At 29.8% G+C, this 13,688-nt stretch overlaps 7 protein-coding genes across 7 annotated transcripts; 4 read left to right on the top strand and 3 right to left on the bottom strand. All coding sequences in view use genetic code 12, as the record gives it.

The window, feature by feature from the left end:
- RPL10A (60S ribosomal protein uL1) lies at positions 1–1,035 on the bottom strand. The gene has a single exon (XM_064883934.1). It carries the CDS (start codon positions 758–760, stop codon positions 107–109), a length of 654 nt encoding a protein of 217 aa, XP_064740043.1. The 5' UTR covers positions 761–1,035; the 3' UTR covers positions 1–106.
- A 41-nt stretch (positions 1,036–1,076) lies between these two features.
- RJT21DRAFT_119443 (uncharacterized protein) lies at positions 1,077–2,397 on the top strand. Its single transcript, XM_064881402.1, has one exon. The coding sequence runs from the start codon at positions 1,203–1,205 to the stop codon at positions 2,238–2,240; it is 1,038 nt and encodes a 345-aa protein (XP_064740042.1). The 5' UTR covers positions 1,077–1,202; the 3' UTR covers positions 2,241–2,397.
- SEC27 (coatomer subunit beta') lies at positions 2,288–5,161 on the bottom strand. The gene has a single exon (XM_064883932.1). The coding sequence runs from the start codon at positions 5,044–5,046 to the stop codon at positions 2,335–2,337; it is 2,712 nt and encodes a 903-aa protein (XP_064740041.1). The 5' UTR covers positions 5,047–5,161; the 3' UTR covers positions 2,288–2,334.
- Positions 5,162–5,278: 117 nt separating this feature from the next.
- Positions 5,279–7,292, bottom strand: ALG11 (alpha-1,2-mannosyltransferase). Its single transcript, XM_064881401.1, has one exon. It carries the CDS (start codon positions 7,206–7,208, stop codon positions 5,352–5,354), a length of 1,857 nt encoding a protein of 618 aa, XP_064740040.1. The 5' UTR covers positions 7,209–7,292; the 3' UTR covers positions 5,279–5,351.
- A 557-nt stretch (positions 7,293–7,849) lies between these two features.
- Positions 7,850–9,732, top strand: RJT21DRAFT_26030 (uncharacterized protein). The gene has a single exon (XM_064883931.1). It carries the CDS (start codon positions 8,039–8,041, stop codon positions 9,653–9,655), a length of 1,617 nt encoding a protein of 538 aa, XP_064740039.1. The 5' UTR covers positions 7,850–8,038; the 3' UTR covers positions 9,656–9,732.
- Positions 9,733–9,987: 255 nt separating this feature from the next.
- On the top strand, positions 9,988–11,829 carry RJT21DRAFT_25993 (methionine aminopeptidase). The gene has a single exon (XM_064883928.1). The coding sequence runs from the start codon at positions 10,063–10,065 to the stop codon at positions 11,356–11,358; it is 1,296 nt and encodes a 431-aa protein (XP_064740038.1). The 5' UTR covers positions 9,988–10,062; the 3' UTR covers positions 11,359–11,829.
- RJT21DRAFT_26005 (phosphatidylinositol-binding protein) lies at positions 11,826–13,678 on the top strand. The gene is made up of 2 exons (XM_064883929.1): positions 11,826–13,038; positions 13,090–13,678. The coding sequence occupies exons 1-2, from the start codon at positions 12,300–12,302 to the stop codon at positions 13,308–13,310; spliced, it is 960 nt and encodes a 319-aa protein (XP_064740037.1). The 5' UTR covers positions 11,826–12,299; the 3' UTR covers positions 13,311–13,678.
- The last annotated feature ends 10 nt before the right edge of the window (positions 13,679–13,688 follow it).

The following is a 13,688-nucleotide window of genomic DNA, read 5'->3' as shown; positions in this document are numbered from 1 at the left end:
CTTAAATCTACAATCGTAATGATATTATTTTCTTTTTAAATCAGAAATTTAATAATATATTAATATTCTAACCTATTAACCTACTAAAATTACAAGAGTAAATTGCTTAGTAAATTCTGAATGATGGACCCATAGTTGATTTAATAACTAAGGAACCAACATTTTGCCAGTTCTTCTTTAATAAAGAAACTAAAAAGTTAGCAGACATCATAATTTGGTTAACTAAGATATCTTCTTCCATTTCAACGTTACCAACAGCGACAGCTAAACATAAAACTTTCTTTAATTGGAACTTAATGGTAGATTTAACATCTTGAACTTTACCATATAAATCATCATTGTGAGAAACTGGAGTTGGGAACTTACCAGCCTTAGATAAAGTTGGACCTAACAATCTTGGGATTTGTTTAATTAAGACTTCAGAAGCAACGAAAGCATTATATTTCTTAGCTAATTTCTTAATTAATTTCTTATTCTTGTTTAATTTTTTCAAGTCATCAACGGACATGGCTTCAGCACCAATAGATTTAGCTCTATCAACATCAAAAGCATCACCAAAAATACAAATGGTCATGTTTGGTCTTGGAACTTGAGGTAATTTTAAAGAACCAGAGAAACGTTTATCTCTTTGAGGATCATAGTTCTTTAAACCGACTTGTAATTCAACGGTTTCTAAGAAGTTTCTCTTTTTGGTTTCGGTAGAGAATTCCAATAATTTCTTAACGTTTTCACGAACGTGGGAACTGGTGATTTTAGACATTACTGCTAATTAAGATCGTCTCCCAAAGGTATTTGGTAAATTAAATTGATTCGACGAGGATAAAGATCAAAAAAGTATATATCAATATAAATAAATTATATTATATTAGAAAAAAAATTTAGTACTGGGCAGAGCTCTGGCAAATGCGCACCGTAAAAAAAAATTTATGAAACTTTTCAGTCACGCGCAAACATTAGGGGGTTAGGGATGGAGCCCTAGAACATAAAACAAAGACATAAACATAAACAAAGACACAAAAATAGATAATGTCTCATTTTAAACTATGAGATGTCGCCCACCATATCTATACGACATTATGCTCGCGTAAATATCATCAATATCATAATCAATATGGGGTGGTTGCAATACGTGTATCAATATATATATATATATATATAATTAAGCTAAGCTCAGGTAGCAAAACATTAAGCTTTTATTTAAGATGTACATATCTAAAGTACTAAGGTATGGGCTTATACTACCTCGAAATCTAGTCCGAAACTTTTCGGGATCTGCTTCATTAGCAGCCAGTAGTGGAATTGTTGAAGATATAAATGATCCACATTACTCCAAACGACAGCAAATACTTGATAATCTGAATTATTGGACTCTTACTGATATTTCTCGTATAGATAAACAGTTTAATATATTTAATAGGAGTGTTCGAAAAGTTCTTGATTTAGGATTTATGCCCGGGAATTGGACAGATTATGCTAAAAAACGACTACTTCAATTTCATGATTTAGATGAAGAACATTTTCATAATAAATGTCATATAGTTGGATTTGATTTATTATATGGAACTCCACCTCCTGGTATATCATCAATTCAAGGTAATATATATTCAAAATTATCTCATGAAAATATTTTAAATCATTTTAAAGAGATTGCCTTACGAGATATTCTTAAAACTGGAATAGTTCGAGAAGATTCTGAGAATTCATATTATTATAAAGAATTAAATGAATCATTACTAGAACATGAAGTTCAATTAATTAATTCATCATTAAATAGAATAAATACTACTTGGGATGATCAAAGTTTAACTAAGAAGAAACAAATTGCTAATAAATTATTAAAAACAATTGATTATAGACCTGATGTTATATTATCTGATTTAGGTAAACCATTTATTCAAGCTGGTGGATTTTATAGTCATACTATTACTAGACCCCATCAAAGAATTGCATCTAATGCTCCAATAAATCGTATATCTGATAAATATAATAAATCAGGAATTGATCTTGCTGATGCTTCATTAATGGTGGTATGTAATACATTAAAACCTCATTCAAAATTCGTTGTAAAAATTAATGGAATTAATATTAATGATCCAGAACTTAATTCTTATAAGAAGAAACTTTATAAAGTTTTTAATGAAGTTAATATGTGGACTCCTAATGAAAGTGCTGAAATATTATACTTTGTAGGTTCTGATAAGAAACATGATAGTAGATACGATGTTAACGAAATATTTTAATTGTACATAGAGACCTCTTTTACTATAGGTAACTTATTTTAAATTGATGTATATGAGAAATAAACTATAAAAATGATTTTTGGAATGAAGGACTCTACTCATCTTTAGAGTCTTCTTCAACAGGTTCTTCTTCTTCTTCAACAGGTTCTTCTTCTTCTTCTTCAACTCCATTCGCCACTGGCTCTTCAGATTCTTCAAGATCAATTAATGGACCATTACCATTCGATTCAATTTGTAAATTAGAAAAATTATCTATCAATCTATCACTTACTGTTTGCTTATTATTGGTAATTAATTTCTTCTTCCATAATTCAACAGTTTCCTGAACTTTTTCATCATTAACAGAATAATTAGCTCCAAAGAATGCAGCTTCAGTATATCTTTCACTTTTAACTAATAATTCTAAAGTTTTTTCTTTATTACCAGTTAACCACCATGCTTGAAATGCTAAATTATATTTCCCCTTTATTTCACATTCTTGAGCTAATTTTTCAAGTTGTTTTTGATTATTTGATGATGATAATAATAATAATAATGATGAATAATCATTAGCTAACCAAAAACAATCTTGTGCAAGTTTTATATTCCATGAAGATAATGCTAAATCTCCAAGTTTTTTCCATTTACTTGAATTACCTAATGAAGTTGAAGGATTTTCAATTTGACTTTTAGAAAGTAAATCATATGCTTGATTTAAATTACCAGTAGTAAGAGAAATTTGAAATTTCGAATCAAAATCTTGTGATAAAGCATATGATAATGTTAAATAACCTAATTTTTCAAAAAATCTTGATAATTGATTTAATTCAGTCTTACTAAAAGTTGAAATTAAATTGGAATATTCTTCAGAAATATTTTCAATTGATACTGATGATAAATCAGGAATTTCTTCTCCTAATTCTTGATCAATAATTTGTTTTGTTGCATATTGTTCAAGATCACCTCTCATAACTAAAGTTTGTAATTCTAATACTTCTGAATTAACATACCATGAAATTACATTAAATGATTTATCAATTAAATATAATTTCCCATCTTGAGCTTTATAACCAATTATATAATATTTATGATCAAAATGTCCTAAATTTATAACTTCACCTCCAACAAAATAATTTAATCTATTAGTTGATGCAGTTGTATAAATAAATACATCTCCAATAAATTTTCCTGATAAAATTGGTTCTGAAGTTGGTAAAGTATATAAAACTTCAAATGATGATTCTGCTCCTTCTTCGGCATCAATTTCTCCTTTATTATAAGATTCTTCAAATAATTCATGATTATAATTTAAAAGATAAGTTTCATCAGTCTTTTTGGATCCTGATGATCCTTCACCTAAACTTGATGAAGTTATAATTGAAACTAATTCTCCATTATCTGACCAAATAACATCTTGAATTTCATCTTCCAAATCAACTCTTCTAACTAATACTCCATGTTCCCAATCATAAAATGATATACAACCTTCCAGTTTAATACCTAATAAAGCTCCAGCAAATAATTTATCAGCTTGATAAATAAGATCAATTGTTAAATATTCTTGAAAATTTTTAAAAATTTTAACCGATAATTGTGATTCTCTAATTGCATAAGATGAATTATTTGATAAATCAGATGTATTCCAGACAAAATCTAATGATTTACCATAAGTTTTTGATCTCCAAGCTAATGATGTATAAATAATATATTCACCATCACCACAAACTGTTGCATATCTACCATTTGGTGAATGAGTTAAAGATTGAGGATATATTTCAATATTACCTAATTCTCTTTGTTGTAAAGATAATTGTTCACCATCTTTTAAACCTTCAGTTGAAGTTGGTTTAATAATTGATTGATAAACTTCAGAATTTTTGGCATAAATAAGTTTATTATTTGAATCCATTGAAAATAATGGTTCTTCATTACCTAATTTAATTATAACAAAACCTGAATCAAATCCACAAGAAATTAAATTTGATTTTGGTAATAAACTTACACACCATACTCTTTCTAAACTATAATTAATTGATTTTTCTAATTTAAAAGTATTTGAATTCCAAAATCTTATAGTTCCATCTTCAGAACCAGAAATAATTAATGGTAATTCTGGATGAAATACTGCAAATGAAACATTAGCTAAATGACCTTCTAATGTTGCTACACAAGATTTTGTTTGATAATCCCAAATTTTTATTGTTTTATCATCAGAACTAGTAATTAAATAAGGTTTATCAGCTTGAGGATAATAATCAACATAATTTACCCCTTTTGCATCATGAGTTACTAAAGTAAAATTTGGTACTGAAGAACCTAAAGACCAAATTTTAACTGTTCTATCTAAACAAGCAGATGCAAAAGTATTAGGATCTTTTGGATTAAAATTAACACTCATAACATAATGTTGATGACCTTCAAATACTTGTTCAACTTTCCAATTATTATCCCAATTCCATAATTTAATTGTTAAATCATCAGAAGATGTTAAAATATAAGGTTTTGTTGGATGAACTGCAACACTTCTAATATAATCAGGATGAGCTTCAAATTGAGTAATCTTTTCTCCAGTATTATAATTATAAACTCTAATTTGATAATCATCAGCTCCAACAACAATCCAATTTTTTCTAGCAATAAATTTCCCAGTTCTAACGGGTAATTCAGTTACTTGAATTGATTTAACTAATGTATTTGTTGCATAAGACCAAATTTCAATTTTCCCATTATATAAAGTAGTTAAAATCCATGGCTCAGTTGGATGAAAATCAATTCCTTTAACTCGATCGGATCGAGTTGAGAATTGTTTAACTACGTCCAATTTCATAATTTAATTTTGTAATTGTTTGGTTATATTTAATGGTACCAAATTGACACGGTTCACAAATCTCAACTGGAGAGATCAATCGTTGTTTTTCTTTGGTGGGATTGAAAAGTGTCGGGGTGTCTTTGAGGAAGCGCACGACTCATTGTTAGATGCTGCAAATTGCAAGAAAAGAGGTACAGTTAACATAGTAATAGTAATAGTTAAGACAGTTAATTCAGTTAATACACAACCATATATAATATCACTTAACTATATAATATCACTTAACTATATAATACCTATACAATATACTATATACACTCAAATCAAAATACCATCCCTACCTTATCTCGTCTATGCTCTCGATACGACTTTTCAAGTCCTTCTAAATTATTAAGGTACTGTATCCATTGAGTATCAAATGTATGATTAGAAAACTTATTCTTAACTAATTCTATCCCATTAGATCGAAGAATTTCAAGATTTGTGTCTGAAATTAATTGAGGTTGATTAACAAATAATTCACTAAATAGTTGACTTAATGAAGGATAACTAATTAATATCGATGAATCATTCCGATCTTGAAATGTTAAATACTCGGTATCTTCCTTGGATTGAATACTAGGTTCAAAATCAGGATCATCATATGATTTAAAAAAGAATCCTGTATTATTACGCCATGCTTCTTCTTTATTCTCATCATTCCATCCAGTAACAATATCTAAATATGGTCCAGCAGATGCATGAACAAGAGGAATAACTCCTCTAGCTAAATATTCAACAACTCCAATACCAAAATGTTCATTCCACATGGCATTAAGACCAAATTTACTAATACTAAGCCAATGTATAACTTCACTATACGGTTGATCAACAACAAATTCAACAAAATTACTTAATTGTAATTGTTCAACTTCAGATTTTAATAATGTTAAAGTACTTGTATCATCTGGTGTACGACAAGATCCAAGGAATACAATAGTGGGAATACTTGAATTAGGCTGAGAAACATTAGGAAAGTTCTTCTTCAAGAATTGACTATACTCCTTTAAAATTAATGAATGACGCTTTTCAGGACGGAATTGTGCAACATATAATAATTTATTTAATCTTGATTGAGGTGGATTAGATTCAGATTCCGATTCAGAACTCAAACTTTCAGTTCCACAAGGAGGATATAATATTTCTAATTGATTTCCAAATGCTCGATTAAATACCCAAATAGATTCTAAATGATTATGAGTCCATGTACCATTAGCTAAAGTTATATCAACTCTTGAACCTAAAAATGCATAGAACCAATATAAAAGTGACCAATAAATTAATTTTCCTAATGCAATATAATCTCGAGGATTTAACCAAGAAAATTGAGTAAATTCCGATAATTTTAATGATTTAAATTTTAACTTATTAAACATTTCTGGTTGAATTATAGGATAATGAACATAAGCTAAAATTGGAATTTTAAGAATAAGACTTACTGGTAAGTAACTACCAGGTAATCCCATAGTATCAATCCATACATCTGGAGATAATTCTTGCATAGCTTCTAAAGCTAAAAGAATTGATCCAATTAATTGTCCAATAAGGGAGAAGTGTTTCCAATAAGCTCCATCAATTAAATTATTAAATCGCCTTAAATATATAAATAAAATTCTTTTGGAATCTAAATTATTAATTTGAAATTTCTTACTAACATTCTCTAATATATTTAATGGTTCAACATCAGTATTTGTAGTATAAATTATAGCAATATTTCTATCATCAGCTAATAAAGTTGCCTTAACAGATTCCCATAATACTCTTTCACCTCCACCACCATTATTAGCATAAGGATGAAAAAATCCATAAAGTAATTTTCGATTAGTATCATTAATATCACGTTTAGACATTTGATTTATAAATTGATTATTTTCATTTTTAGAATCTTCAGGTTGAATCTTTAATTTATTATTAATAAAATTAGTATAAAATGATGGTTGAACACTGGCAAGTACAAGCCTTCTTCTAAAACTTGAACGTTTAGATCCAACTTTAAGATAAATAGGAGTTGGATGATTTAAAACTTTTAATATCTTATCTTTCCAATGTTGAGATGGAATTAAGAAATGATGTGGTAATGCTGTCGTTATGACAAGATATACCAAGTATACAAGTACTAGAACCACTAAAATTAAGTACATTGTTGATTTATTAAAAAACGACTTTTCTAAAGACTCTAGTGGATATATACCTATTTATATATAAGTCTCTAATAAAGTACAATTTCTAAATTAATAGTTAATTGATATCAGTTATTGGTATAGATTACGGAGCTTTCCGTAATTTTTCACTTTGGATAATATACAGGAAAGAGGCCCTACCATACAGGACGAGACCAAAATAGCTAGACATAATAACGACTTAACCCTCTGGTACCATAATTAATGGTAAAAGTATTATTAGTTGTTAAAGGTACTGTTACTAATCAGTTAACTACACTATCTGCCATGAATATCTTTAACGTAAATCTCTTTACTTGTATGTAGTATTAATGAAAGTCATTATGTTCCTTATAGATAAAGTAATCACTCACTAGTAGATATTCAATTGAATACCATTAACAAAACCATTTTCATTTACAACTGTATGATAAACAATAACAATCTAACTTAAACGATCAAATCATTCAATCAGCTAATCAACACGCATAACATCACCATCATTATTAAGTGTTCCTTAATACTCTTTCAGGTGTTGCTTAATACCTGCACAGATGACATATGAATGTAATTAGAATTCCCAATCAGGAAAAATTACCATTTTCATCGAGACAGAAAAAAAATACGCGTGTAATTTATTTAATTAGGAAAAAAATCAATTCAAGTCGAAGACTTTTTACTATAAACCATTTATAGTTAACATCTGACAGTTGTTGAGAGATTTAATTACTGTCACGATATAATTAAGTAATTATAGTTCCAATTAATTATTGGTACATTTATATAAATATACTTGTATCAGTTAGTACTAAATGAATACTTTAAGGGAAAACAATACTTTATCATCATCTCCAGCATCTATGAAAGAAGAAGAAATTAGTGGAACCAATAGTAATAGTAATAATAATAGTAATAATAATAATAATATTCATAATAATAATACTAGTACTATTAATATGTCTACTGCTGCTACAGCTACGTCCAAACCAATTAAACCAAAGACTCCTTTGAAAAAGGAAGAATTAGAAAAGATAGCTCTTGAACTTCGAAAGAAATTATCAAGAGCTTCAATAACTGCTAAAAAATCTTTATCACCTGGGGATATAAGAGATAACTCAAATTCAAATTTAAATTCAAATTCAAATTCAATTTCAAATTCAAATGGTAATCATGATATTTCATCAAATTCTATTATTTCAAATAATAATACTAGTAGTAATAATATAGCTAAATCAAGTCCATTAAAGACCTATATATTAAGAAAACAATTAGCATCATCTCCAATTAACAATAGTGTTACAACGGGATTTTTATCATCTTCACCTAATAATTTATATTCACCATCAGGAAAATCACCAACTCATATTAAAACTCCAGCTGCAATTTATTTATCATCATCTCCATTAAAAAATGTAGCTAATATTTCTAATGAAGAAGATTCTCCAACTAAAAGAAGAAAACATTCACCTTCAAGATCAGGTAATAGATCTCCTCAAATGATTTTGGAAGAGATATCAAGACCAAATACTCCTTCTAGTATTAATAGACCATACCCTGCTGTTTTAAAACCATCACTTGATTTAACCAGTAATAATAATAATAATCATGATGATAATCAAATGAGATTAAAACAACAACAAACTACTCCTACATTACAAAAGAAAGATTTGGCCTTTGTTAACACTCCAAATATTTTATTACAAACTCCAAAACAATCAAGACCATCAACAGTTACTAATGGAAATTATAATGATGATGAAGGGGCCGATCTTTTAATGTATTTGGCTACATCACCATCACCAGCCAAGCCTCATTATTCAAATACTCCACGTACATCTGCTTTATTACAACAACATACACAATTTCAAAATGCTGGGGCTGGTCCTTCATCATCTTTAACTTCAACTTCAACTTCGACTTCTTCAGGTATAATGAAAGTACCTCCACCATCATCAGTATCTTTCATAGTTCCACCTCCACCTGTAACACCCAAGAGACTTCCAAATTCTTTAGGTCATAATTTAGCCAATACTAAGACTCCTCAAAATAGATTAACTCCTTCAGTAAATTTATTTAATGCATCAGCTGGTGGAGCTGGTGGATTACCATCTCAAGGATTAACATTAACCCCTAATGGATTTAATATGAATGATTATGTAAATTTCTTTACTCCATCACCTAATTCTGCTAATTTAGGTAATGCTAATGCTAATGCTGTTAGTAAGAATTTATTAAGAACTCCTGATTTTAATAATTTATTAAATGGTGCTACTCCTCATATAACAGTTGATGGTAGATCAAAAGTTGATGGTAAATTATTAAATTTTAATAAAGTATTATTTAATAATAATGCCTCTAGTCCTCCATCATCCTCGGGTTCCAATACTGCTACGGCTGGTTTACATACAGATGGGTCATCTAAGGATTAATTCCTTCCCAAATCAAAACATTTCTATTTCTTTCAATTTCAATTTCAATTTCAATCATATGATTTCTATTCTACACTAAAAGTAAGGTTGACATTTTGGTACTTGTATGATTTTCCATTCTATTTAGTATTGTATTATTGCATTCTTTTATACTTTATATATCCATAATTCCAGTATGCCTGTTTATACTTCTATTGCATCTTGTTTCCAATATACATTTATATATAGTAATCGCATAACTATGGGTAGATACTATAAATCGGTCTGGTATATATGATAGCCGCATACTCAGTGTCGCACTAACTTTTTTTTTTTCGATGGGTATGAAATGGAAATGTATTACTGGATTACTTTTCAATTATTACTGACAATTACCCAAAGTATCGTAGACTGTATACATATTCGATATGCCTGAAAGTGTCGAGACTAAACTTGACGAGAAAGTCAATGCGCTAAACCTCAAGGAAATTGTTTCTGAGAAGAAACCCGAACCTACTAAGACCGATGTGGTAGGAGGAGAAGATGATGAAGAAGATGAAGATGGAGAAGATGTAGGAGCCAGTGGAACTAGTGATAAGAAAAAGAAGAAGAAGAAGAAGAGTAAAAAGAAGAAGAAGATTACTAGTATTGATTCACTGTATCCAGATGGGATTTTTCCCGAAGGTGAATGGCAAGAATATCCATTAGAAATTAATAGTTATCGTACTACATCAGAAGAATTAAGATATTTAGATAGACAACAAAATAATAAATGGGAAGAATTTAGAAAGGGAGCTGAAATTCATAGAAGAGTTCGTAATAAAGCTCAATCTTCAATTAAACCAGGAATGACAATGACAGAAATTGCTAATTTAATTGAAGATTCAGTTAGAACTTATGCAGCTGCTGATCATACTTTAAAAGCAGGAATTGGATTTCCAACTGGTTTATCATTAAATCATGTAGCTGCTCATTATACTCCAAATAGTGGTGATAAACTTATATTAGGTAAAGATGATTTAATGAAAGTTGATATTGGAGTTCATGTAAATGGTAGAATTTGTGATTCTGCATTTACTATGACTTTTAATGAAGATGGTAAATATGATGCTATAATGAAAGCTGTTAAAGAAGCTACTAATACTGGGATTAAAGAAGCTGGTATAGATGTTAGATTAAATGATATTGGAGCATCAATTCAAGAAGTTATGGAATCTTATGAAATGGAATTAAATGGTAAGACTTATCCAATTAAATGTATTAGGAATTTAAATGGTCATAATATTGGTGATTATATTATTCATTCAGGTAAAACTGTACCTATTGTTCCTAATGGTGATATGACTAAAATGGAAGAAGGTGAAACTTTTGCTATTGAAACTTTTGGATCTACTGGTAATGGATATGTTTTACCTGAAGGTGAATGTTCTCATTATGCAAGAAATGTTGATACTGAACATATTAATCCACCATCTAAAAGTGCAAAAGAATTATTAGACAGAATTAATAGTAATTTTGGTACTTTACCATGGTGTCGTAGATATTTAGAAAGAACAGGTGAAGAGAAATATTTATTTGCATTAAATCAATTGGTTAGAGCAGGAATTGTTGAAGAATATCCACCAATTGTCGATATTAAGGGAAGTTATACTGCTCAATATGAACATACCATTTTATTACATCCTCATAAGAAAGAGGTTGTTACTCGTGGTGATGATTATTAGTTTTTGATTTTTTTGTTTTTGATTTTAGTTGGTTATATCGGTTATGTAAATAAATATACAAATGGAACTATGTATCTTATCAGTAGTAAAATTTAGTTTGTAATTATAGTTTAAACTACTTGCCTAATTTGGGTATGTCGCAGAATAGGTAATTACTGCGTTTGGCAATTTATGTGATTGCGGCCAACAAATGAGCCCTGACCGAGCTTGAATGGGTTTAGTGTTACTGATTGTGTATGATAAGTGAGAGTGATAATTACAGAATGAGTATGGAGTCTATTAAGTCTATTGAGTTAACTGAGTTAACTTTGTACTAATTAATCGAGGGTTAAGTAGAGAGATGTAGACGTATAAAGATGTAGGGAATGCAGCACTGTTAGGCAATGTAGATGTAGCACAGATACAGTAGCGCACACATTCACTGCATTTAGAAGCGAACGGTTAAGTTAAGTTAAGTTAAGCTAAGTTTTAGTTACGATACAATACAATACAATTATACTGATAATGAGGGGAGGTTATTTGTCACATTCTAGCTTATGATAAATCACATTCGTCTCCACTAATTTACTCCTCCACACCGAGTAACTTTTCATAGACTCTAACAATTAGTGACGTTTTCCCCTGGCGCGCTTGTGCCCACTGAAAATTTTAATGAGAATTTCACCATAAAGGGGCTCTGAAATTATATATAGTGAGGGAACGAACGAATATTAAACGAGATTCCTCGCTATTGATAAACTATTACAGGTACAACAATCCTTCAACCACAAGTCAAATTCTAATTTTAGTATTTTCCAATTGTATTATTGATCCACGATCATCAATTGAATTACTAATTCGTTTATATAATAATATTGTTGATAGATCGGTTACGTTTTATTTATCTACAATCTCATCATTCTTCAGTTCTCAAAATCAACTAACCAATCAATAGTTTAATCATGGAAGTATCTCCTGGCGTGTTGGAATTTACCGGCACATTCACTAAACAAACTACTGAATATTTATCATTAAGTAATTCTACTGCCACTCCATTAGCTTTTAAAGTTAAAACAACTGCTCCAAAATTATACTGTGTTAGACCAAATGCTAGTATAATTAATCCTGGTGATAGTCTTAAAATTGCCATTATTTTACAAGGATTTTCTCAACCTTTACCAAAGGATTATAAATGTAAAGATAAATTTTTATTAGTTTCTTTACCATGTCCTCAATTAACTGATGCATCAAAAGTTGGAGAATCTTGGGCATCATTAGAATCAGAATTTAAATCAGAAGTTGTATCTAAGAAATTAAGAGTTGTATATAATGTCACTGATCAAGATGTACCAGAACCATCATCTAATGGTGTTGAAGAAACTCATGAACCAGCTTCTGTAGTTTCTCAACGTAGACCAGTTGAAGAACCAGTTAAGGTTACTCCTAATCATGGAACTAGTAGTGGAGTTGAAGCAGCTGGTGCTGCTGTTGCAGCTGCTGGAATTGCCGCAGCCACTCAATCTCATAAATCACCAGCTCAAGAAGATATTCAAAAGGAATTGAATGATTCAAGAGCTCCAGTTCATAACTTGAATGAAAAATTAGATTCTAATGAAAAATTTGGATCTCAACCTCCACCTCAACCTCAAGGTCAAGGTCAAGGTCAATCTCCAGGTTATGGATATCCACCTCAATCTCCAGGTTATGGATATCCTCCACCATCTCCAGGTTATGGATATCCTCCAGCTCCAGGTTATGGATATCCTCCAGCTCCTGGATATGGATATCCTCCACCAGTTCATCAACAACCACCTCCACCACCCGATGCATATGTTAGAAGATCAAGTTCAGTAACTTCAATTCCGGGTGGAGAAGTTAAGGCCATTAATGCAGAACCAGTTAATGGAATTTCTTTACCAATGGCTGCACTTTTAATGCTTGTAGCTTTCCTTATAGGATGGTTAGTATTTTAAAAATATAATATCTTAAAATAAATTTTTATATAACTATATAGGATTGCTTCTCTTTATTACATAGTATTATTATCTATAACATTACTGTACATTAAAAATTACTACCAGTAAATACTACTAATCTAACTAATCCAACTACTAATACTCCAATTACTCTAAGAGTATCAACTACTCCAATTACTCTAAGTGTATCAACTACTCCAATTACTCTAAGTGTATCAACTACTCTAATTACTCTAAGAGTAGTTAGTATACACTAATTTACTCTAACTAGCAGTCACTAACTTTTCCCCCTTAAGTCGCACTAATTTTTGATTTTTGATCCTTATCACGACTGAGAAAAAGTAAACCTAAAAATTGTAAGCAAACGGAGTTGAA

This window comes from Scheffersomyces amazonensis (assembly GCF_036850825.1).
Source record: "Scheffersomyces amazonensis strain UFMG-HMD-26.3 chromosome Unknown RJT21scaffold_2, whole genome shotgun sequence".
NCBI classification, from domain to species: Eukaryota; Fungi; Ascomycota; class Pichiomycetes; order Serinales; family Debaryomycetaceae; genus Scheffersomyces; species Scheffersomyces amazonensis.
The sequence above is the reverse complement of the archived record's forward strand: the minus strand, read 5'-3'. Positions and strand labels throughout refer to the sequence as shown.